The following is a 23,507-nucleotide window of genomic DNA, read 5'->3' on the forward strand; positions in this document are numbered from 1 at the left end:
AAAGTCCTACGTATAATCTGACAAAAATAACCTATTCTTTAAAGTAGTAGATTGATTAGAAAAGTTCTACTTAAGACAAATTAGAATAATGTAGAACAATAGAATTCAGGGTGTTTTTTTTTTTTTTTCTTTTCCACTCTGACACAACAGATAATGTTCACTTCTGGATAAAATTGTATTCAGTTCAGTTCAGTTGCTCAGTCGTGAGCGTCTCTGCACGCCAGTCCTCCCAGTCCATCACAAACTCCCGGAGTCTACCCAAACCCATGTCCACTGAGTTGGTGATGCCATCCAACCATCTCATCCTCTGTCATCCCCTTCTCCTCCTGCCCCCAACCCCTCCAAGCATCAGGGTCTTTTCCAATGTCAACTCTTCGCATCAGGTGGCCAAAGTATTGGAGTTTCAGCTTCAGCATCAGTCCTTCCAATGAACACCTAGGACTGATCTCCTTTAGGATGGACTGGTTGGATCTCCTTGCAGTCCAAGGGACTCTCAAGAGTCTTCTCCAACACCTCAGTTCAGTAGCATCAATTTTTCGGTGCTCAGCTTTCTTCACAGTCCAACTCTCACATCCATACATGACCACTGGAAAAACCACAGCCTTGACTAGATGGACCTTTGTTGGCAAAGTAATGTCTCTGCTTTTTAATATGCTATCTAGGTTGGTCATAACTTTCCTTCCAAGGAGTAAGCGTCTTTTAATTTCATGGTTGCAGTCACCATCTGCAGTGATTTTGTATAGCCACATGCAATTCAAGTCTTTCATTTGGGTTGTCTCAGAGCTAACAACCCAAACTTCTGCTTGTTTCCCCTTTTCTCTTCACTACAAACCTAAGCTATTTCCACATTCCATGGGACTTAATTCCCATTCCCCCATCTCTTCAGACAATCTTGCCTCCTATGTCACCGAAGAAGGTGAGACCATCAGGCTTGAAATCCATGAATTCTCTGCTGCTAGAACTAACAAATGTATCCAACTGTGTATCCATCCTTCCAATCTTCCCTCTGAAGATAAAGTCTCCTCTCCTTTTGGTCCAAATCGAATTTTCTGTCTGTGTTCTTGGTTCCACCCTCTTCCATATCCTCAAGGAAGCAGAACCATGAATTTTCCATTTCATCTCTTGTGTTGTGGTAATTTGTCAAATACATTGCTGACATGCCCACAGCCTCTTATGTGGGAAGGGAAACCATCCAGTCTTTAGGTGAGGTGAGTGGATTTTCTTTTTTAGAAAAGTTATGAAATGATCTTTGATGTATGTCTTGTCTGTGGAGGTCATTCACTTTAAGATGAAAATTTATACTGCACAGTTGCTAGAGAACTAAGCATCTCAGCACAGGAATAATAACAACATTGAACATTATTTATGGTAAAAATATCATTCATAGCAGTCTGTAGGCTTTAATCATCTCTTATTCTCAAAGAATTCCTGCAGTGTAGGTTCTAATGTTGCTATTTTCAGATAAGGAAACCAAGTCCCAGAGAACTTAGGTAATTTTCCAAGGTTAATGAGTCACTGAGCTGGAGTCTGGATACAAAGCTTATGAAATTTCTGTTCTCTTCATGCTAGATTTTCCTAGCCAAAACATGAAGGCAAAAACATTAACATGAAGTTAATTCTATTTTATCATTTGCCATTCTGGCTTGACATCAAAAATAATTGGAATTGGTTTATGTAACTATACAATCAGCATAAATGAACAGATGAATAATTAGAGAAAGAAAAATAAAATCAAGCTAGGGACAAATCTAGCATTTTGGAAGTTAAACAAGTTCTCTAAAGATTGTTGCGTTAGGAAGGAGTGATGCTGTTAGAATTTCGTAGCTCCTGAGGACTCAAAAGATTGGTCATGAGACGTGATCATTATTTAGTTATTTATCATTGCACTGGGTCTTTAATGCTGCGCTTGGGCTTTCTCTAGTTGTGGAGGGTGTGGGCTTTTCATTTCGGTGGCTTCTCCTTGCAGAGCAAGGACTCCAGGTGCACAGGCTTAGTTGTTCTGCAGCATGTTAAGTCTTCCCTAAACAGGGATTGAACCCCTGTTCCCTGCATTGGCAGGCAGATTCTTAACCACTGGACCACCAGGGAAGCCTGAGGTGATTATTAAATACATGTATGTATTAAGCAAATACATAATAAAATGTATGTATTTTATTAAGTAAAATACATTATGTATTAAGTAAAACATAGTGAGATACATCTGGCACAAATGTTTGCTTAATGAACCATAACTAACAAGGACCTACTGTACACCACAGTAAACTCTATTCAATACTCTGTAATGGCCTATATGGAAAAAGAATCCAGAAGAGTAGATATATGTATAACTGATTCATTTTGCTATACACCTGAAACTAACACAACACTGTAAATCAACTATACACCAATAAAATTTTTTTTTAAAAAGGAAGTCCATAAACAAAGAGTAGATGTTCGTTAACATTGATTTGAGCATAGCTCTGTGAAATATCACTGACATAAATATTCAGGCACTAACATTCCAAAACATGGTATAACAAAAAAGAACATATTCTAAAAATGGTTACCTGTCATGGTTCTTAAAATGTGAAGCATTCAAGTTGGAATCTATTCTTGATTTTACACCATTTTCCTTACTGCTTAACGTTCACAGGTACATGTTTCTGGACCAAAGGGGCACTTTTATGGATAAAAAGAATAAAGCTAGGGATGGACTTACCAAGAGCAATTACCAAAAGTGTCTTTGAAGGAAAAGCTATACTTAGAAAAATATAACCCAAACTTCCTCCTATTTGGATCATTCTATGACTTCTTGTGGAATCTTAGTTCTCAAACCAGGGATTGAACCCTGGCCCTCGGCAGTGAAAGTATGGAGTGTTAATCACTGGTCTACCAGGATATTTTCCAGATTGCAGTTTTAAAAATATATTTTATCACTATGGGATTCCCTGGTAGCTCAGATAGTAAAGAATTTTACTGTAATGTGGGAGACCTGGGTTTGATCCCTGGTTTGGGAAGTTACTCTGAAGAAGGGAATGGCAACCCACTCCAGTATTCTTGCCTGGAGAATCCCATAGACAGAGGAGCCTGGTGGGCTACAGTCCATGCGGTCGCTAAGAGTCAGACATGACTGAGCAACTAACCCTCATGACTTCTTTGGGCTTCCCTGGTGACTCAGTCACTAAAGAATCCGCCTACAAAGCCGAAGACATGGGTTCAATCCCTGGGTCAGGAAGACCCCCTGGAGAAGCACATGGCAACTCACTCCAGTATTCTTGCCTAGAGAATCCCATCGACGGAGGAACCTGGCAGGCTGCAGTCCACAGAGGCGTGAACAGTCAGACATGACTGAAGCAACTGAGCATGCATACATAATTTCTTTAATACTCTTCTCTAGCTGGCATATAAACTAGGATTCAAGTGGAAAAGGATAGGGTTTGGTGGCTCAGATGGTAAAGAATCTGCCTGCAATGCAAGAGACCCCGGTTTCATCTTTGGGAAGATCCTCTGGAGAAGGAAATCGCAACCCACTCCAATATTCCTGCCTGGAGAATTCCATGAACAGAGGCGCCTGGCAGGCTACAGACCATGGGATTGCAGAGTCAGACACGACAGAGAGACTAACAAGTTGAGAAACCAAGGTACTGTTCAGATTTATGATTTCTGGAGTGAGATTCTGAGCAATAACCTATAAAAAACCTAGGGGTTGATTTGAGTATGTAATTATGTGGGAGGAGAGTCTGGACTCAAAGTGGCAGTAAATACAGACCTCGTTTGCTTCGCAAAGATTAGCTCTTACTTAATAATGGAGTAAACCTGTTGGACCATGACTCAATGCGCCTGAGTTATCAGGACTGCTGTCTCTACTGGCTAAACCTTCGGTATCAAGCCAGTACTTCTGGGATTCTGTCTCGCTGATGTCAGCTTTGCCGCTCCGTGTCAAGAAAATATCAAAGGTTCAGGAATTTCCAGGAGAAATGAGCCTCTTTCCAGGTTCTTCTCTGCCTGATGTAAAAGGGAAACTCAAATGCGGGAAAACTTTGGGCTTAGGAGGTATGCTGGGGCAGGATCCACGAATCTACATTTTCATCAAAGGCTTTAGGCAGATTTGATGCAGCTGGTTCAAACTACATTTTGAAAAACAGAGTACAATGTTAAGAATGATGACACAAGAGCCAGCCGTTAAAACGTGTCCTGTTTTGGCAGTTTTGGAGACTAAGCCTGAATCCGGCTTCATTTACAACCAAGAGAATGAAAACAGCGGGGGAGTCTTTGAGTCAGTCCCTGAGGCGCCAGCTATGAAGAAACTCGCCCACATTCCAGGGCCAGGAGATGCAGGATCCACCTTAGCCACAGGTCTCCGAAACTCCTCGGAGAGTTCTGCCGGCTTCACCTGAGCCACGGGTCTACTGGGCTCCTCGCTGCATCCCGCTTGTCCTCCCGGTGCTCGACCAGCCACTTCTACCTCTTAACAGTCGGAGTGCCGAAAACTCTCAGTGAATCCCGGGGGCAGCGGCCGGAAGCGCCCTTCAGGCCCGCCCCCTGCCCACCGGAGCCGGAAGTCGGCGACCCAGCCGGTACGTCACCCTCCGCGGGTCGCAGCGCACCATGCCCCGCGGCCCGTGCAGCCTCGTCAGGGTCTCCGCAACGCCCGTCGCGGCCCTGGCTGTGGCGCTGGTCTCGTCGCTCTCTCGCTGCTCCCTCCTGGAGCCGGAGGACAGTGTGGTCTCCGCGCTCAGCCCCTACTTCGGCACCAAGACTCGCTACGAGGATGCCAACCCCGGGCTACTGCCGGACCCTGAAGCGCCGCGGCGGGACCCGGAGTTGTTAGAGGAGACCTGCACCCCAGTGCAACTGGTCGCCCTCATCCGCCATGGCACCCGCTACCCGACGACCAAACAGATCCGCAAGCTGCGGCAGCTGCACGGGCTGCTGCAGGCCCGTGGGGCCAAGGATGACCGGACCCGCGCTGCCGGCCGCGGAGACCTGGGCGCCGCGCTGGCCGACTGGCCGCTGTGGTACGCGGACTGGATGGACGGGCAGCTGGTGGAGAAGGGGCGGCAGGACATGCGACAGCTGGCCCTGCGCCTAGCCTCCCTTTTCCCAGCCCTCTTCAGCCAGGAGAACTACGGCCGCCTGCAGCTAGTCACCAGCTCCAAGCACCGCTGCGTGGACAGCGGCGCCGCCTTCCTGCAGGGGCTCTGGCAGCACTACCACCCGGGGTTACCGACCCCCGACGTCGCAGGTGACCACCCTGGGCCGCCCCCAGATCCTGGACTTCCCCGACTCCAACCTCTCCTCACTTCCCTCTGACCCCAGTCCCCCGTCCTTCCCCGCCCACCCCGCGCCCATCCTTTGGACTGTTCAGCACTTGACTCTCTCCCTTCTCATACATAATGTTCATTTATCCTTTTATCAGGGATGAATTTGGTACCTTCTACGTACAGGAAGCGGTAGTATACGTTGGGGGACCCAATAGTAAAGGAGACAGGCCAGGGCAGTTTTTGATCACCCATTCCCAAAATGAATCTCTCTCTGAGCACCAACCCTTGTTCCTTTCCTCTCTCTCTGACAGCGAGTTCTACAGTTGGGCAGGCTTTTTTTTTTTTTTTTTAAATTCAATCTGAGTTTTTTCCTCAGGCTTTACCTCTGATAGTATTTGGATTTTATTTTACTTTTTTTATTAACAACTTTTTCTGATATCAGTTCTAGACCTACAACCTATTTTAGGAAGCTGCTCTAGGACTTTCTTTTCTGCTCTGCTTTTTTCTCTTTTGTTCTTGCATGTACTGTAGAGTTACTCTCTTTGTAGCTCTGGTCCATGGTCATGGCACAGTACTTTACTAATTTATTCCATTACTTATGCGTTTGCAAAGTTTGGGAGATCATCTAGCATCGCTCTTATTTCACAGGTCATGATGCTGAGCCCAAGAATATCCCTTGCTGATAGTCCTTTCTTAGTTTTAACGACTGAGTCAGGCCCAGAATCCAGGCCTTCTGTTTCTCTGGAATGATGCTTTTTTCCTTAGAAAATGTTTTAATAGTCATAGACGACAACAATAATAATAGCAAACACTTAATGCTTGCTGTGTGCCAGGCATGCCTCACACTTATTTCATATAATTTTTACAACAGCTCTCTGAAGTTGATGGCATTTTCACCCATCTTAACAGGTGAGGAAGTTGAGACATAGAAACAATACTTTGCTTAATTTCAAATGACTGGGTGTGGACCCAGGGAAAATGATTTAGAGCTTGAGCTCTTAACCGTTGCACTGTATGTACAACTTCTATTTGTCCTGTAACTTAAGGATAAGAATGAAAACATGACATTTTTGTGCCAGAGAGATGAACAAGTGTTAATACTTCTTGATCAGCTTTAAGGTCAAAGCTGAGGTGAGGCATCGTTTAGCTTTAAAAAGCCCAAGTGAAAAATAAGTTAGAAGTAGACTGGTTTGTCATTTCTCAAATAGCATCCTCTCTTCAGCTGTTCCGCCATCTTCAAGGGGTTCTTCCATTGACACTGTCCTGTCACTGCTCTGGGGGTAACTTATTTTGCTGACTTGTGTTTAGTCACTTGTTGAATTGCGCTTTTTGATTAAATAGCTAGACTTTTCCCCATTAATATGAGTGAAAATGTCCCACAATTTTTTAAAATTAGCTGAATGTTGGTATACACTAGTGTATACCAGAAAGGAACCACTGGACCTTCTGGGATGAATAAATTTTTGCCCTTAAATGGCATTGTGAGAATTAGCATTTGCCAGCCCTGGGTCAAAATAGTTCAGGATAAGCCACCCCTCACCATTTTCAGTCTCAGAGATTAAACCTTTTGCTTAGCTGCGTTATTATTATCTACAGACAATTGTTTTGCCTGTTTTGTACATCTGGGCTTTGGAGGGAAGCCACTGAATTGGATTTTGTATTCTTACAGAAACAGAACAATGCCTTTGTTTCTGTTTAAAGAACAGCAATAATTAGATAATAGCAGGGGCGAATTATCCAGATCCACTTAGGAAATTCTGAGGCCACAGAAAAAGATGAGAAAGATGACTTATTTTCCTAGTCAAGATGTTTCTTAAGAACTGTAATCCAATTGCCAATTCAGTGGGCTTAATTATTCATTTCAGGATTTGAAATGAATACATACACATACATAGAGATATTTTCACAGACACATCCAAAAGACATAATTTTCTCATTTTAATTACAGAAACAATGTCATATACTATTAGTACTTAGTGTTCTTATCATAGTAAATTTTTGGAGAAATGATGACTGAAATCTGTGTATTTTAAATATGACTAAGAAAACTTAAAAGGCACCCCAGTTGTTGGAGCATGATTATGAATGCTTTTCTAGTATGTATTTGTTCCTTAATTGGGGAAATAATGTAACATACAATTCTAAATGGAAAGTTATGTAGGAGCTCCAATTAGAAAATAAACCAAATCAGAAACATCTAGCACAATGAAATACATAATACCTAAAACTTTACTATATCTTGTGTTGTTGTCAATAGTTTTTGTCCAAAGTAGTCTTTTGTAAAGTAACACAGATTTGAGAAAGTTAATTGAGAATATAAAAACTCTGTATTTAGACTTTGGATTAAAGTACTAAAACAGAGTCTACCTTGAATTCTCTCTCACCTTGTTATTAGAAGCTTTGCTAATTTTTAGTTTGATTTCTCAAATTTTCTATGCCTGATAGAAACAGTACCTATGTAATACATTTTTGCACTTCTTATGACATTCATGTCAAATCATTTTTTGTTTTCTTTAAGAAAACATTCATTTCAATTTATTCCATAGTGTAGTATTGCTCTAACATTTTATTTTTACCTTTGATGTTCTCTGTTTCTTTAGTCTTTTTTTCCGTCTTTTTTTCCATCCTCTCATGAACTAACAGTCTTTACAATTGGGAAATAGTTTTGCCCCATGTCTTTCATAAGCAGTGTGTTTACTTATTTCAGATATGTTGAAGTGTGAATAGGTTTTTAGTGTTCCTTTTTATACTTGAAACAAAATTTTCAATAATTTGAAATTGTCATTCCTGTCAATGGATGTGTGTATACGTATATATGTATATACGTATACACACAATATTTTTTTCTCCTTTCAGATATGGAGTGTGGACCTCCAAGAATTAATGATAAATTAATGAGGTTCTTTGATCATTGTGAGAAGTTTTTAACTCAAGTGGAAAGGAATGCTACTGCTCTTTATCATGTAGAAGCCTTCAAAACTGGACCAGAAATGCAGAACATTTTAAAAAAAGTTGCGGATATTTTGCAAGTGCCAGTCAACAACTTAAATGCAGGTAATGTGCCTGTTATGTTGCATTTGAACTCTGAAATAATTTAAGTGATTTTTAAACTCTAAATTTGGAAAAATATGGAAGAATAAAGTTATTCCTTTTAAAGGACCACAATTGATTTTACATTGAGAAAATAATGTGTTCTAGGTCAAGAAGATTCTATATCTCATGCTTACTATTTTCTTTGAGTTTTGTGTAAGTTAATACACAGAATTCTTGATATATACTGGATTTGTTTTTTTGTGTTTTTTTTGAGGGCAAAGTTATATGAAGCTTTAACCCCAAGCATTATTTACAAAACAGAAATTATCTTTTCTGAATTATCTCCTCCTATGGGAAATAGATGGGGAGACAGTGGAAACAGTGTCAGACTCTATTTTTTTGGGCTCCAAAATCACTGCAGATGGTGACTGCAGCCATGAAATTAAAAGATGCTTACTCCTTGGAAGGAAAGTTATGACCAACCTAGATAGCATATGATGGCATATTAAAAAGCAGAGACATTACTTTGCCAACAAAGGTCTGTCTGGTCAAGGCTGTGGTTTTTCCAGTGGTCATGTATGGATGTGAGAGTTGGACTGTGAAGAAAGCTGAGCGCCGAAAAATTGATGCTTTTGAACTGTGGTGTTGGAGAAGACTCTTGAGAGTCCCTTAGACTGCACAGAGATCCAACCAGTCCATCCTAAAGGAGATCAGTCCTGGTGTTCATTGGAAGGACTGATGCTGAAGCTGAAACTCCAGTGCTTTGGCCACCTCATGCGAAGAGTTGACTCATTGGAAAAGACCCTGATGCTGGGAAGGATTGGGGGCAGGAGGAGAAGGGGACAACAGAGGATGAGATGGCTGGATGGCATCACCGACTGGATGGGCATAAGTTTGAGTAAACTCCGGGAGTTTGTGATGGACAGGGAGGACTGGCGTGCTGTGATTCATGGGGTCGCAAAGAGTCGGACACGACTGAGCGACTGAACTGAACTGAACTGAAAGTAATACAAATGGAAAATCATATAAAAATTCTTTAGCTTTTAAAGCAGTTCAGAAGTACATGTTAATGTTTGTAAGGGATTAAGTTTTAGAAAAGAAGTGTGATTTTTTTTTCCTTTGAGGCTTTTATCCTAGAGATTTTGAGAAAGTGAACAGACATATCTGTCATAAGCTGTTCCTGGGTAAAAGGAAACCACTATTAATAATTGTGCTGGGAGAGCAGGTGGAAAACCAGGATACATGCTCACCTAGCAATGAGAAATTAAGAAAAATAATAAAAAATTTTCCCGTTTTCTAGGAATGTGTAATCCATACAGCAGATACTGATGAATCTATATATAGAGTATGATTTCTTTATAGTGTGAATAAATTTCCAAGGACCAGTGCAGGAGATGTTGGGAACAAATTAAGTAGACTAGCATCTGTTGATTTGGTGTCTAAGTGCTTTATGTGAGTGCATGCTCAGTCATGTCCGACTCTTTGTGACACCGTGGACTATAGCCTGCCAAGCTCCTCTGTCCATGGAATTCTCTGGGCAGGAATACTGGCATGGGTTGCCATGCCCTCCTCCAGATGATTTTCCCAACCGAGAAATCAAACCCCAGTCTCTTGCAGTTCCTGCATTGGCAGGCAGATTCTTTACCACTGCACCACCTGGAATGCCAAAGGATCAGAAAAGTGAAGATGTCTAGACTAGCATTTAAAATTGAGTTTTTTCTCTTTCTTCAACTGGCTATGCATTGGAGTCATTTGCAGAGCTTTAAAAATTACTTATTTGGGAAATAATTCAAGTACATAGGTAATAATAAAGGGTAATATAATGAGTATCTGTATACCTACAACTTAGTTTGATCAGATTTTAAAATTATGCTTCAGTTAGTTGCTTTAAATAAATTGAGGGCCCTTAGGCCCTCTCCAGGATCTCATTCCTTTCCTTTTCTCCCCACAGGTAACTATTGTTATGAATTGAGCATTTAAGTCATCCTATGCCAGTTTTTAATGTTTATATTTATGTACCTAAATGGGATATAATTTGCAGATTTTTAGGAATGATGTCAAACTATGATGTCAGTCTGACATTTGATTTTAATTCAACTTTGTATTTTTTTATTTAATGAGTGTAATTCTAGTTCTACATTTATACTTATGTATAGAATTACATTATATAACTACCAGTATCTAGCCATTATTCTGTTAGTGGACATTTAAGATTGTTTAAGATTTAAAAAAAAAAAAAATATTTCTAGTCTCTGAATTGACAAGGATTTTTGTGTTCTGGACTTATCTGGTGGGTCAGTGGTAAAGAATCTGCCTGTCAATGCAGGAAACATGAGTTTGATCCCTGGGTTGGGAAGATCCCCTGGAGAAGGAAATGGCAGTCCGCTCCAGTGTTCTTGCTTGGGGAATCCCATGAACAGAAGAGCCTGGGGGGCTATGGTCTGTGGGGTTGCAGAAGAGTAAGACACGGCTTAGCAACTGAAAACAACAATAAATTTGTGTTTTACTGATTGGGTGAGAGCAACTTTTTGGAGGCAATATTAACATAATGGTTAAAATCATGGGTTCTGGAATTGGACTGTTTGCATTTGATTCTTGACTTTGTTATATTTTTTAATAACTCTCTGATCTTTATACATCACAAGTTCCTTAATAACTATGTCATGGTTTCTTTCTGTGTAAAACAGATATAGAAATTGTACCTGCCTCATAGGATTATTGGAAGGATTATATTAGATTTATTCATGCAAAGCATTAACACAGTACCTGGCACAGAGTAGCTGCTCGAAAATACTTTAGTTATTTAAATACCTTTTTTTTAACATAGAAAGGTGAAGTTGAATGTATTTTTTGTAATTTATTCTTATTTAGAAATTTAGCTGCATAATTTTTTTAAATTGTGTTATTTCAAAAATATATATGATACATTTTTAGGTCAATACTAGTTAAAAGTTATTTACCCCATCATTAAGTTTTACTGGTCAGAGAGGCTGAAGCTAATACAGTCCAGATTCTTTGTATAGGAAATTACTTTTCTGTTGAAGTTTTTCTTAGTTTTTAGCTCTTTCAAATAATGCAACAGTGAACATCCTTATAGTCTGCTTTTTGCACTTGAGAGTTTATAAGATAAACAAATATAGGTAGACTTACTGGATTAAGGAGCATGAATATTTTACATCTTGACATATACTTCCAAATTGTTCTCTGAAAGTGTAGAAAACTTTATATCAGCAATATATGAGAATGCTCATTTCCCCTAATTCATCCATTAGTGGATATTATTAGTCATTTTGACTTTCACCAATTTGATTAGTGAAAAATGATATCTAGCTTTAATTTGTGTTTCTTTGGTTACTTGTAAGGTTGAACTTCCTTTCATAGGTTTATTAGTGATTTCATTCCTTCTGTGAATTGCCTCTTTATAAACCTTGGCCATCTTCTGTTGGATTATTGTTTTTTCTCATTGAACATAGGTACCCTTTATGTGTTATAGATATATTAATTATATATTCTTTACTATTGTTTGACCAAAGGATAAATGCTTTGCCTATTTTGTGTCAAGATCCAGGGAGCCTAGAATGAGTTGCCCAAGATAATTAGTGGCAGAGTCAGGTCGCATAGTATGATTTTTCCCTCTTTCTCTCCTCCTTGACCCTTTGTTTTACCTTCCTCCTGACTCCTCACTTACTCTGCCCTTTTTCTTCTCTCCTTTTTTATATCCTTCTCTGTACTTTCTTCTTAATAGTTATAAAGTAAATTGTTGTGTAGTTAAAAGAACTATTCAATAAATGTCCCTTGTTATTGCTAATTTTCAAGTTGGGAATTAAAACCTTTTATAACTTTATCTCCCCTCTTCTAACCCTCTAAAATGAACAGAATCAAACTGTGTTTTATGTAGTAAGTCCTTGGCATTCTGTAGATATTCAGCCTTTGGAAAACTGCATAAAATAGTAACCCACAAATTTTACTCTTTTTTTTCTCAGACTTAATTCAAGTAGCTTTTTTCACCTGTTCCTTTGACCTGGCAATTAAAGGTGTTAAATCTCCTTGGTGTGATGTTTTTGACATAGATGATGCAAAGGTATGTATTACTTTTGGAGTTTCTTTGCCTTCTTTGCATGGTTTTCATTGTTGTTATTTGAAGCAGCTTTTCAAAAAAGAGTAGGGAACATTAAGTGTCTTGGACTATCTCATAATTTTCTTAACAAAGATTAATTGTTCAGATAGGACCTATCTATTTGTAAATAGTTTGTGTTCATAAAACTCTGGGAAACATTCTTCATTGTGATTTGATTTCTAGGTCCACCCGTTTGAAAACCTACTTAACCCATCGTCAAATTTTACTGCCGTGAAGGATTGTAGAGCTAATATAATCCAAATTCTTCTTTTTATAGGGTGAATGGATTTCCAAAGTTCAGAGAGGATGAATGGATTTCCAATACCTATTCTTTTATAACATTTTCATAATATATTGAGTTCTGTGCTCTACCTGGTGATGGCAGTAATTCATCTACAGTTTCTGCCTGCCTAGTTGGTATTCCTTTCTTTCCTCTTCATTCACATGGCTTCTTTGTAGAAGCCAGCTGTTTTTGGAGCTGTTCCAGTGTATATTTCTATCTTTAGGCTTCTTCCCATATCTTTTTTTCCTCATTTTGTACTCTTTTTTAAATGATTATTTTATTTTCTTAAGTCTTTAGAATTCATGATACTGTATTTAATTATAGTTTTCATCTGCTCTGTAGAATTTCTAGAGTGAGGATTTTTTTTTCTGGCTGTTTTATCTGTGTAGCTGTCTTGTTTTTAATTTGTATGTTTGTATAGACACTAGCACCTTTTTAATTACTCATCTTTGCAATGAGTTCAGCTTTTACTTCTCAAGTGGCCAATAGGGATGAGCCTATTGGTTCAAAGATAAGTATTGTGCCTTATAATTTAGAGTTTTTCTCTGAGATTCTTTGCAGAATACTTCATGTAAAGATGGATGGTCAGTATGTTTCCTGTAATGGTGTTACAGGCTGTCCAGGAAGGCTCCTCTTAGACGTCATTGTTTTAAGCAAGGATTGTTGGATTTACTTCTGCAAGTATACCATGTGCTTTGAGGATCTATCTTCTGCTGGTTTTTTTTTTTTTTTTCTTCTGCTGGTTTTATCTGAGATGTTTTGTTTGATTTTTTACTGCATTTGGCAGTCCTTCCTCATTTATGGTGGTGGCTCAGGGTACAGAGGATTTCTAATCTCTTTGAAAGGAGCATTTGCCTTTCTTTTTCTGATTCTTGTTTTTTAGAGTGATTTCTGAGAGAAAAGAGCAAATATATATTTTCTATTTAAGACCACTTCCAGTTTTTCATTATAAAATATGTTTGGCATAGTCACCAGTAGTTATCCTTACCAAGTTAAGGAAATTTCTGTTTCTTGTCTGCTAAAACTTTGTTTATTGTTTTTAAAACTAAGAATGTGCTGAATTCTTTTGCTGGCATCTAGGAAAATGACTATTTTTTCTTCTTTAATCTTCTAGCATAGTTAATTACATTAGTACATTTTCTAGTATTGGATTGTGCTTGTATTCCTTCTTTCTTATGATAGATTCTTTTATTGACTGATTTTCCTCCTAGTTAATGTTATGTTTCTTGTTTCTTCGTGTATTTCTAGTAATTATTTATTAGATAATGGACACTGTGAACATTACAGTGTTGAATACTTGGATTTTACCTTTTAAGTGTTGAATTTTGTTTTATTCTGCAGTTAAGTTATTTGTGGATCAGTTTGATCCTTTTGAAGCGTCATTCTTCCTGAATTTCATATTCTAGACCTGGCCTTACAAAACTCAGACAGAAGACTTTACTTATACACATCTTTACTATTAAAGTATGACCCTTTGGCATCCAGATTGAAATCCTGGATCTCTTCGTGTCTGTGGAAGCTCTCTACTTAAGCTGCTTGGAACGTGAATATCTTCTAGCCTTGTGAATATCTCCTAGCCTCTGCAGTTGATCAGCTTACAAATCCCATAACATTAGCAACATAATCAAGGGGATTCCCCCCACGCCCCCCCCCCCCCCCCCCCCCCCCCCCCCCCGACTCCATGAGTTTTGGAGTTCTTTTCCTGTGTAGCTTTTTCCTCTCTTCTCTAACCTGCTAATTCCAGTCACTTCAGACTTACTAAACTCTGCGTACTGACTCCTTGGCTCAGCAAGACTGCTGCATTCTGCTTGACATTCTTTTCCCTGTGTCAGTTTCAGAGTGCCTCTTCTTTTTCATTTCTGATACTGTTTATGTTTTATTTCTCAAAAAGATTTGGCAAAACTTTGTCTAATTCTTTTTATTTTCATTAAAAAATTTTTTACATTGCCCTTTTTGTTAACTTCTTGATTTAATTACCTCTTTAGCAACCCACTCCAGTATTCTTGCCTGGAGAATCCCATGGATGGAGGAGCCTTGTAGGCTAGAGTCCATGGGGTCGCAAAGAGCTGGACACAACTGAGCGACTTCACTTTCACTTTTAATATTTGTTGAGTTTTGTTTTTAGTACATGGCACTGGCCTGTCCTTGCTCTTGCTTTTAAATTTACAGCGAGCACTTAATTTCTCTAGGGACTTTGCTGGGAAGAATGGTTCATAACGGCTACATAGTCTTCTCTTGTACCTCTTTTGGATTGCAACTTTTTATCCTCTACTTTTGGTGTTGGATCAAATGATACATTAATACAAGTTTTAACATTCAGATAAAGGCTACCTTAATCACCAACTCCAAGTTAAGAGTTCTCCACAGAAAATCTACCGTTCTTGTCTGTTTGATGTGTACTTTTCAATCTTTTAATGTATGTGTGTATTTTGGTAGTAAATGGTATTGTACTATATTTGTTCTACTTTTTTTCTTTAGCAAATGTCTTTTACAAAAATACAGAAATTTACAAAACAACTGGCATTTATTGAATAGTGTCTGTGTGCTAAGGGCATTTTTGAGAACTTTGCACAATTCTGAGGAGGTGCTGGAACTCAGCAGATAATGAAGTAAATCTCAACTAAATTATGGAATGTGTCCAAGATTTCAAAACTCAAAATGAAAGAAATCCAGCATTTTTAATAGATCTGTGAAAGGCATAAGACTCCAAACATTGAAAATAACTGCATAAATTATAGCTTTCAATTACTTCTCAGGAAAATGAAAAAAGAAGATTAACATATTTTACTGCTAGTCCACACTTAAGATGTCAGCAGGACTGGTCTCCTCTGAGGGCTGTAAGAGAAGGCTCTGTTCCAGGCTTCTCTCAATGGCTCACATTTGACCATCTTTCTTCTATACGTATCTGTGTCCCATCCTTCCCCCTATCTTGTTCTTCTTTCATTACCAACAGTAGTTAAACAACATAGACTGGGCTACCTAAAAAAATTCCAGTAGGGTAAGAATACTCTGGCCATGACAGGTTCAGAAATGCCTAATATTGCCCCATCACACTAAAATGGGCTTCCCAGGTGGCTCAGTGGTAGAGAATCCACCTGTCAGTGCAGGAGCTGCAGGAGACACAGGTTTGATCCCTGGGTCGAGAAGATCCCCTGGGAGACGAAATGGCATCTCCAGTATTCTTGCTGAGATAATCCCACAGACAGAGGAGCTTGGCGGACTACAGTCCATAGGGTCACAAAGAGTCGGACATGACTGAGCAACTGAGCATGCTTGCACACTTTAACAGTAGTTGGCGGTCTGATCTATTGCCTGTGGTGAGGCCAACAAGTATTTATTATTCTTAACCTGCTGTTATCATTCAGCATTATGTCTTGGAGATCTTTCCACGTCAGTTCATGTAGATCAATAAATAATCTCATAGTATCCATAGTATGTGTACATTATAGTTTATTTAATTGTCTACCTTTTAATGAAGTTTAGGTATTTCTAGGATTTTTTTTTTTTTTGGTTCCTATAAGCATTGATATTCTAAGATATTCTTGTACATTGTCTCTCATGTTCCTCTGTGATGATTATTATAAATGGAATTAATAGGTCTTAGAGATGTGTGTCTTTTGTCAGTTTGTCCTTTAGAATGTTTTATTATATTAATACATTCCTTCTAGTACCAATTTTCCATAGTCTTGGTCTACTTTTATTGCTATTTTTATTACTGTTTTTGGTTAATTGAACCAAAGTAACTCATTTTCTATCTGGTTTCTACCTTCCTAAAGTTCTTTAAAATCCCTGACTCACTGTGAGCAGCTTTCTGTGCTATAATGAATATTTTTCTATGTATGTTTTCTTTTTTCTGTATCTATCTTTGCTATCATCTTAATATAATTTTAGAAGAGAAGGGAGGCACGCACCTGTCTTTATCCCACTCTTCTGAACTGTCAAGGATGCTGGGATTGTTGGCTGTGAATACTATTGACTTGCTCTTGCAAGTCTCTACATTCCTATTCAGGTTTGTGTCTCAGCATAAATCTCTGGGTCTCACCGTTAAATGCTTGAAATGGTAAAAAAAAAAAAAAAAAAAGAAATGGTAAATAAAAACTTTGTAACTGCTAAGATTCTCCTTTACTTTGTGTAGAACAGTGATTAAACAATGTAACCTTTTCTGAGAGATCATTATTAAATCAGAAAATCTGTTATATTAATAAAAATGTAAAGATTTTTGAAATTTTTGTTTTTAGGTTTTAGAATATTTAAATGATCTGAAGCAATATTGGAAAAGAGGATATGGGTATACTATTAACAGTCGATCCAGCTGCACCCTGTTTCAGGATATCTTTCAGCACTTGGACAAAGCAGTTAAGCAGAAACAATGGTAAAAACTTTTTAAAAAAGCTTTTTTTAATAGGATTAAAGCCCAGTTAAGCTTCTGGAAAATGTTTTATAATGGGTGATTTTTAAAAATAGATTTTGCTTTTATGTTTTTAAAAAATAATTATACTTACAAAATAACTAGATGACCTATGTAAGTTATAAAGCATGTACACCCTCCATTCAACCCAAGAACTGGAACATTAGTAATAATTTGCGTTTGTCTATTTATGTACTTCTCTGTGATTTCATTTTCCACTCTCCCCTGGCCCTATTTACTTCGTATCCCCTTTGCAGACTATTCCCCATTTGGTCCATATTATTCCTTAGTCTCTATAAAATTTTTTTTTATTATGAATGTATCTGTGCCCAAATGACATGCTTAGTTTTGCTTAGAGACATATGCTTACTGTATTTTGGGATTGTTTCTTTCCCCCTCCAACATTACATTTATAACATTTATCACGTTGTTACATATACTATAGTTTATTCATTTTTATTGGAGTACTGTATTCAGTAATGTTCAATATTCAGTAAGTAAATACCATAGTTTATATCATCTTGTCAGTGAGCATTTGGTAGTTTCTAATTTTTGCTATATTTTAAATAGTGAAATTGTACATGATTTCTGGTATGAATTTTTCTAAGTTTTATTTTAAATGAGAGTTTCTCATCAAAAAGTCTCTTTAACATTCATACTTCTCAAAGTTTAAAAATACTTTTCATAATTTGAACCTTTGATAGAATCTAAATTGTTTGACAAATAGGCCTCCATGAAAGCTTGTGTATTCACAGTTGGAAATGAAAATCTTGTAGTAAAATGTTGTGACAGAAAGACTGAAGATGGTGCATTTGATTGAGTTTGTGGTATTAAGTTTTATATACATAGAGAGAGAAGTTGTGTGTGTGTGGATGACTTTAGTTTGTGAAATTTCCTTGGGTTAGATGGGAGTTAGGGAAGAAAACCAGATTTAGTACATGTGGTTCCTAATTCATGATTTATGATGATGGTTTGACCTAAGTGTTTGACTTTAAGATAGTGCAAAAATGATGCACATCCAGCAGACGCTGTGCGTCCCCCAGGCTGGCTGTCTGCAGTGGTGCTCTCACATTGCTGGGCAGCGGCAGCCTGCTCCAGCTCCCTGTCAGCAGCTCAGGCACAAGCAGAACACTGCCAATGTTCTTAGAACCATTTTCGACTCATACAGCCATGCTGCTTTTCACTTTGAGCACAGTGCTTAATGTGAAATATTCAGCACTGTGTTATAAAGTAGGCTTTGTCTTAGGTGATTCTGCTCAGCTGTAGGCTAATGTAAGCATTTTGAACACATTTAAAGTAGGGTAGATTTGAGCAAATCCAGGAAATAGCAGGACAGGGAAGCCTGGCATGCTGCAATTCATGGGGTCACAAGGAGTCAGACACAGCTGAGCAATTGAACAACGACAAAAGGTTAAGCTGTGATGTTTGGTGGGTTTCTGACTGGATGTTTTCAGTTTAATGAAGTGTTATTGAGATGTAACCCCGTCCTAAGTGGAGAAAGAGCTGTACTAAGTGTCTGCTACCAAACACTGATTTGGTAGCAGAAACAAAATAGTCAAGGCACGTTCCCTCTTTGAGATAGGTATTAATTTCGTTCCTACTTGGTTTTATGAATGTTTTAAAACCCTTAAATTTTACGAGATAACAGATCTTTGCTGTTTTTTCATTGTTTAATGTTTATCTCATTGATGAATGTGAGGTATGGCAAACTTAAAATTGTGTCTGAAAGATTCTTAAATAACTTTTGCAAAATTTGCTGTTACAACTTGTTACCAGATTCAAAGCTTAAGTAAGAAGTTTATCATTGGTGTTTTAAAAATGAGCATTTCTGTACACTGAAAACTACAAAGCATTACAGAGAGAAATTAAAGATAACCCAAATAAATCCAGAGGTATACTATCTTTATAGATTGGAAGATTCAGATTGATCATCTGTAGACTGACTGCAATCCCTGTCATAATCACAGTGGGTCTCTTTGTAGAAATTGAGAAACTTACTCTGAAATCTATACAGAAATGCAGAGGATCTAGAAGAGCTAAAACAATTTTAAAAAAGCAAAAGGACTTAATAAATACCTGACTTTAAAACTTTAAAAATTATAAAATTGTAGCCATAAACAAATGGATCAATATAATCAGGTCAAGAAATAAATTCTGATATACATGGTCAGTTTTTTGCACAGATGCCAAGGTAATATATTGGAGTCCTTTCAACAAATGGTGCTGGAACAGTTGGATACCCATATGTTAAAAAAATGACACTCAGACCCTTCCCCATACAATACAGAAAAATGGATTATAGATTTGTATAAAATCTAGAATTAGAAGACTTCTAGAGGAAAATGTAGGATCAAGCAGCAAGGATATATTGTGCAGTGCAGGAAAACATAGCCATTATTTTGTAATAATTTAGAGTATACTCTTTAAAAATATTGAATCACTGTTATACACTTGAAACTAGTATAGTTGTACTGCAATTTTTAAAAAGAAACAAAATGTAGGACCAGTGACCTGGATTTAAGAGCTAAAACTCTTAGAAGAAAACATAGTAGTAAGTCTTCATCATCTTGGATTAGGCAAAGATTTCTTAGATACAGAAACAAACGCATAATCCATAAAAAAAACATTGAAATGAACTTCATAAAAATTAAAAATCTTGTGCTTCAAAAAGCACTATTTGGAAACTGAGAAGACAAGCAACAGACTTGGAGAAAATAATTACAAACCATATACATGTGATTAAGGATTTGAATCCAGAATATATAAAAAAGTTACATCTCACTAATAAGGTGACACATAATCCAATTTTGAAAAAGGGCAAAAATTTAAACAGATACTTTACTAAAGAAAGATATATGGATGGCAAATAAGCACGTGAAAAGATACTAATAAACTATCTGATAATATCATTAGATATTAAAATCACAATGCTGCTGCTGCTAAGTCGCTTCAGTCATGTCCAACTCTGTGCGACCCCATAGATGGCAGCCAGCCAGGCTCCCCCGTCCCTGGGATTCTCCAGGCAAGAACACTGAAGTGGGTTGCCATTTCCTTCTCCAGTGCATGAAAGTGAAGTCACTCAGTTGTGTCCAACTCTTAGCGACCCCATGGACTGCATGCAGCCTACCAGGCTCCTTCATCCATGGGATTTTTCAGGCAAGAGTACTGGAGCGGGTTGCCATTGCCTTCTCCAAAATCACAATGAAATACCAGTAATACCCCTAAGTTGACTGTAAAATAAGAGAAAAAATATATATGTTGGTCTCTGCCCTGGGTTCTTGACATTGGGCTCCTGAAACCATTGTACTGTCTCAGGTGGTAAGAGTGTCTTTTGTTCTAATGAGATGACTGGATGGCTCCAGGTTGATGGCTGTTCACTAGAAATAACAAGCATGATTAGAAGCTTGGAATTTTCAGCCTTATCCTCCCCCTGCCCCCAATCACCACCACCATTCCCCACAGTTCTCTCGAGAAGGGAGAGGGGCTGGAAGTGGAGTTAATGATCAGTCATGCCTGTGAGGTCCACGGGACTTCTGGGTGGTGCACAAGCAGAGGAGTTGAGAAGGAGGCATGTCTGGAGAGGACATGGGAGCTCTGTGCCCTCCCCACATACTTTCCCTGTGCACCTTTTCCATCTGGATGTTCATCTGTCTTTTATCTTGCTCTTTTATAGTAAACTGGTGCGTGCAAGTAAGTATTTTCCTGACTTCTGTAAGCCGCTCTAGCAAATTAAACCTAAGGGGATCATGAGAGCCTTCTATCTGTAGCCATACTGGATAGAAGTTGTGGGTGACCTAGGTGAAGACCTACTACTTACAGTTGGCACCTGAAGTAGGGGGCAGTCTCGTGGAACTGAGCCCTTAGCCTGTGGGAGTTAATGCATAGAACAGCCATCTGGTGTCACAGAGTATTGCCTAGAGTGGAACAACGCTCCACACATGGTAACCAGAAGGGTCAGAAACATTAGGAGCATGAGAGGAAACGAGAAACATAGGAGGAAAGGACTAAGTATTTTTCCTATTCACTGGCTAAAATAAGAAAAAATTAAAATAAAAAAAAAATGTTCTTAAGTATTGATAAGATGTGGAGCAATTGAAAACCTTATGCATTTTTGGTGGGAAAGTAAAATCGTTTAAAAAAAATCTTCTTAAACATATACCTTATATATGATTTATATTAAAATGAAATGCCAGGTTTATTTTGTTATGCTTTGCTTATCTTACCCACAAGTGAAGTACAGTGGGAAAAAAAATTGCAATGGACTGACTACTCCATTATGTTAGGTAATAGCTGATTGTGTTTATCTACTCAGAAGCTAATGAGACTAATTTTCATGTCATGGCTGTCTTGTTGAACAAGATTCGGTAATATAGAAGCCATGGGATGTAGTAGGCAGATGCTTAGATTTGGTTTTGAGTCCTAGTTCTACTGTATTGATGCTGCAGATTCCACACTTCTAAAAAGGGGAATTACTGTCCTGACTCCAAGGGTTGTTAATCAAATGAGATAATTTCTATTAAAGCACTTCGTATAATATAGGATACAGATATGGTATTGTTACCATATGTGACAGCTCTCTGGTCAGAACATGTCCTTAATGTCTTTGTCAGACACTGACACACCTTTCCTCCCCCTGCTGCCATGATTATTCAGATAGTAGAAACAAATACTTTCTAGTACTTACCCTCTTCAAATTTTCATGTTCTTGAGCTCATTACTTAAATTAATTCCTTTTCCATCAGCAAAATAGAGAACATTTTTACTTCTTTTGGAGGATTACTCTTGTATTTGTGAACTGAAAAGAAGATTCATTCAACAGTATTTTAAACATCTACTGTGATACATGTCAGACAGTATCATCTGAGCTGGACAAAGTCATTGCACTTGGGACTCTTACAATCTAGAGAAAATAGAAATGTATAAAAAAGCCATGGACTGTGATATAACTATTTATGTAAGATTGTGAAACAGTATGGTTATTCCCTCATGGTTCAGCTGGGAAAGAATATGCCTGCAATGCAGGAGACTGGGTGAAACAGTATAAAAGTTAAAGGAAGGAGAATTTGATCTTGTAAGACAAAATTTTTTTGGCCACTGCCTCCTTTTCTAGCTAAGGAAGGAAAGTCAGCACTTATTGTGAAGAAACTGGCAGGTACTTTTCAGGTACTGGTTTTCTCTATACTAAAAGACTGATTAGGGATTTTTTAATTTGTTTAGCTGCATCAAGATGAAATCTTCTTGAACAGGTAAAGGGGAAAATTGAAGTTAGAGACTTCTCTCAGATTGCTTCCCAGAAAACAGAATGATACTAACCAATTTTACTAGCAGTGCCAAAATTTAGGATACTTCTCAAGAAAACCAATATATACTCAGTACATAGAGAATAACAGGTTTAAAAGCCCCAAAACTAATAGACTTTATTTTTTAGAGCACTTTTAGTTTTACAACAGAAATGGATGGAAATACAAAGTTCCCATGTTCTATCCCGTCCCTAAAAGACCTAGCCTCCTCCACTACTAATATCACACACCAATGTGGTATAATGATAATATTTTAACAGAGTATTTTATATTTGTATTTTTTATGAAATATATGTATTTTTATCAAAATATTATTTTTACTTCATGACTTTTTTGTATTTGCATTTAGAGTTTATACTAAGTGAGTGTGTTTATATGTGTATTTGTGTACATATATACAGAAGCAATATTTTGTCCTTAATATTATCTGAAGAAATGTCTTCACTCATTTCTAGAGTTCTAAGGCTACTTTTGCTTTCTCTATTCCTCCTCCACCCCATATTGAGATGGTCCTGTGTACACAGGTTGTGATCTTTTTTGTTGTTATCTTTTTATAGGAATGTTAAATTAAAGATATTCTTCAATGTTTCTGAATATTTTTCAACATGATTCTAATAGTGTGATTTTACTTCACAGAAAAATTGGAGATTGTAAATAATAATAATTGATAATTGATAATATATTTTGGTTAAATATAACCAGTCCTCCAGATCCATCGTCCTTGACACTTATTAGGATCTTGACGTTATTTCCGTCTTTAAACCATCACCGAAGTCATGGGATTAAAGTTAAAACCAATAAATTTAGTATTTAAGCAAATTTAAACAGCTATTGCTGTTTAAACAGCTGTGGTTAGAAAAGCAGGTTAAGCTTATTGAATAAGTAAGATTTATCTGCATTTTATTCTACTTTCCCATTCCCCATTATCTGTTAGTATATTTTTATTTTTAGTTGAGATTCAGTAAGTCACTTCCTGGTTTTTCACAGAAAGGTTTATATTCCGAACTATATAATTGCTTACCTCATGAGATCTTCCATTTTGTCAGGGATACTCTCAGATATGCAAATTAATTATTGTAAATATGTGTTACAGCCATTAAATAACTCATTAATCTTTTTTCAA

At 37.8% G+C, this 23,507-nt stretch overlaps 1 protein-coding gene across 2 annotated transcripts in view; it reads left to right on the forward strand.

Moving 5' to 3' along the window:
- The first annotated feature begins 3,764 nt into the window (after window positions 1–3,764).
- The window catches only part of MINPP1 (multiple inositol-polyphosphate phosphatase 1), a 35,047-nt gene continuing 15,304 nt past the window's right edge, over window positions 3,765–23,507 (forward strand). Inside the window, exons 1-4 of one of the 2 annotated variants that reach the window (XM_043925985.1) lie at window positions 3,765–5,224; window positions 8,100–8,297; window positions 12,260–12,357; window positions 16,915–17,048. In XM_043925985.1, coding sequence (XP_043781920.1) covers window positions 4,588–5,224; window positions 8,100–8,297; window positions 12,260–12,357; window positions 16,915–17,048 — 1,067 coding nt within the window. In that variant the 5' untranslated portion in view covers window positions 3,765–4,587. The remainder of the gene's footprint in view (window positions 5,225–8,099; window positions 8,298–12,259; window positions 12,358–16,914; window positions 17,049–23,507) is intronic. The other variant, XM_043925986.1, reaches the window with a different exon arrangement.

Source organism: Cervus elaphus, chromosome 15 (genome assembly GCF_910594005.1).
Source record: "Cervus elaphus chromosome 15, mCerEla1.1, whole genome shotgun sequence".
In the NCBI taxonomy this organism is placed as follows: Eukaryota; Metazoa; Chordata; class Mammalia; order Artiodactyla; family Cervidae; genus Cervus; species Cervus elaphus.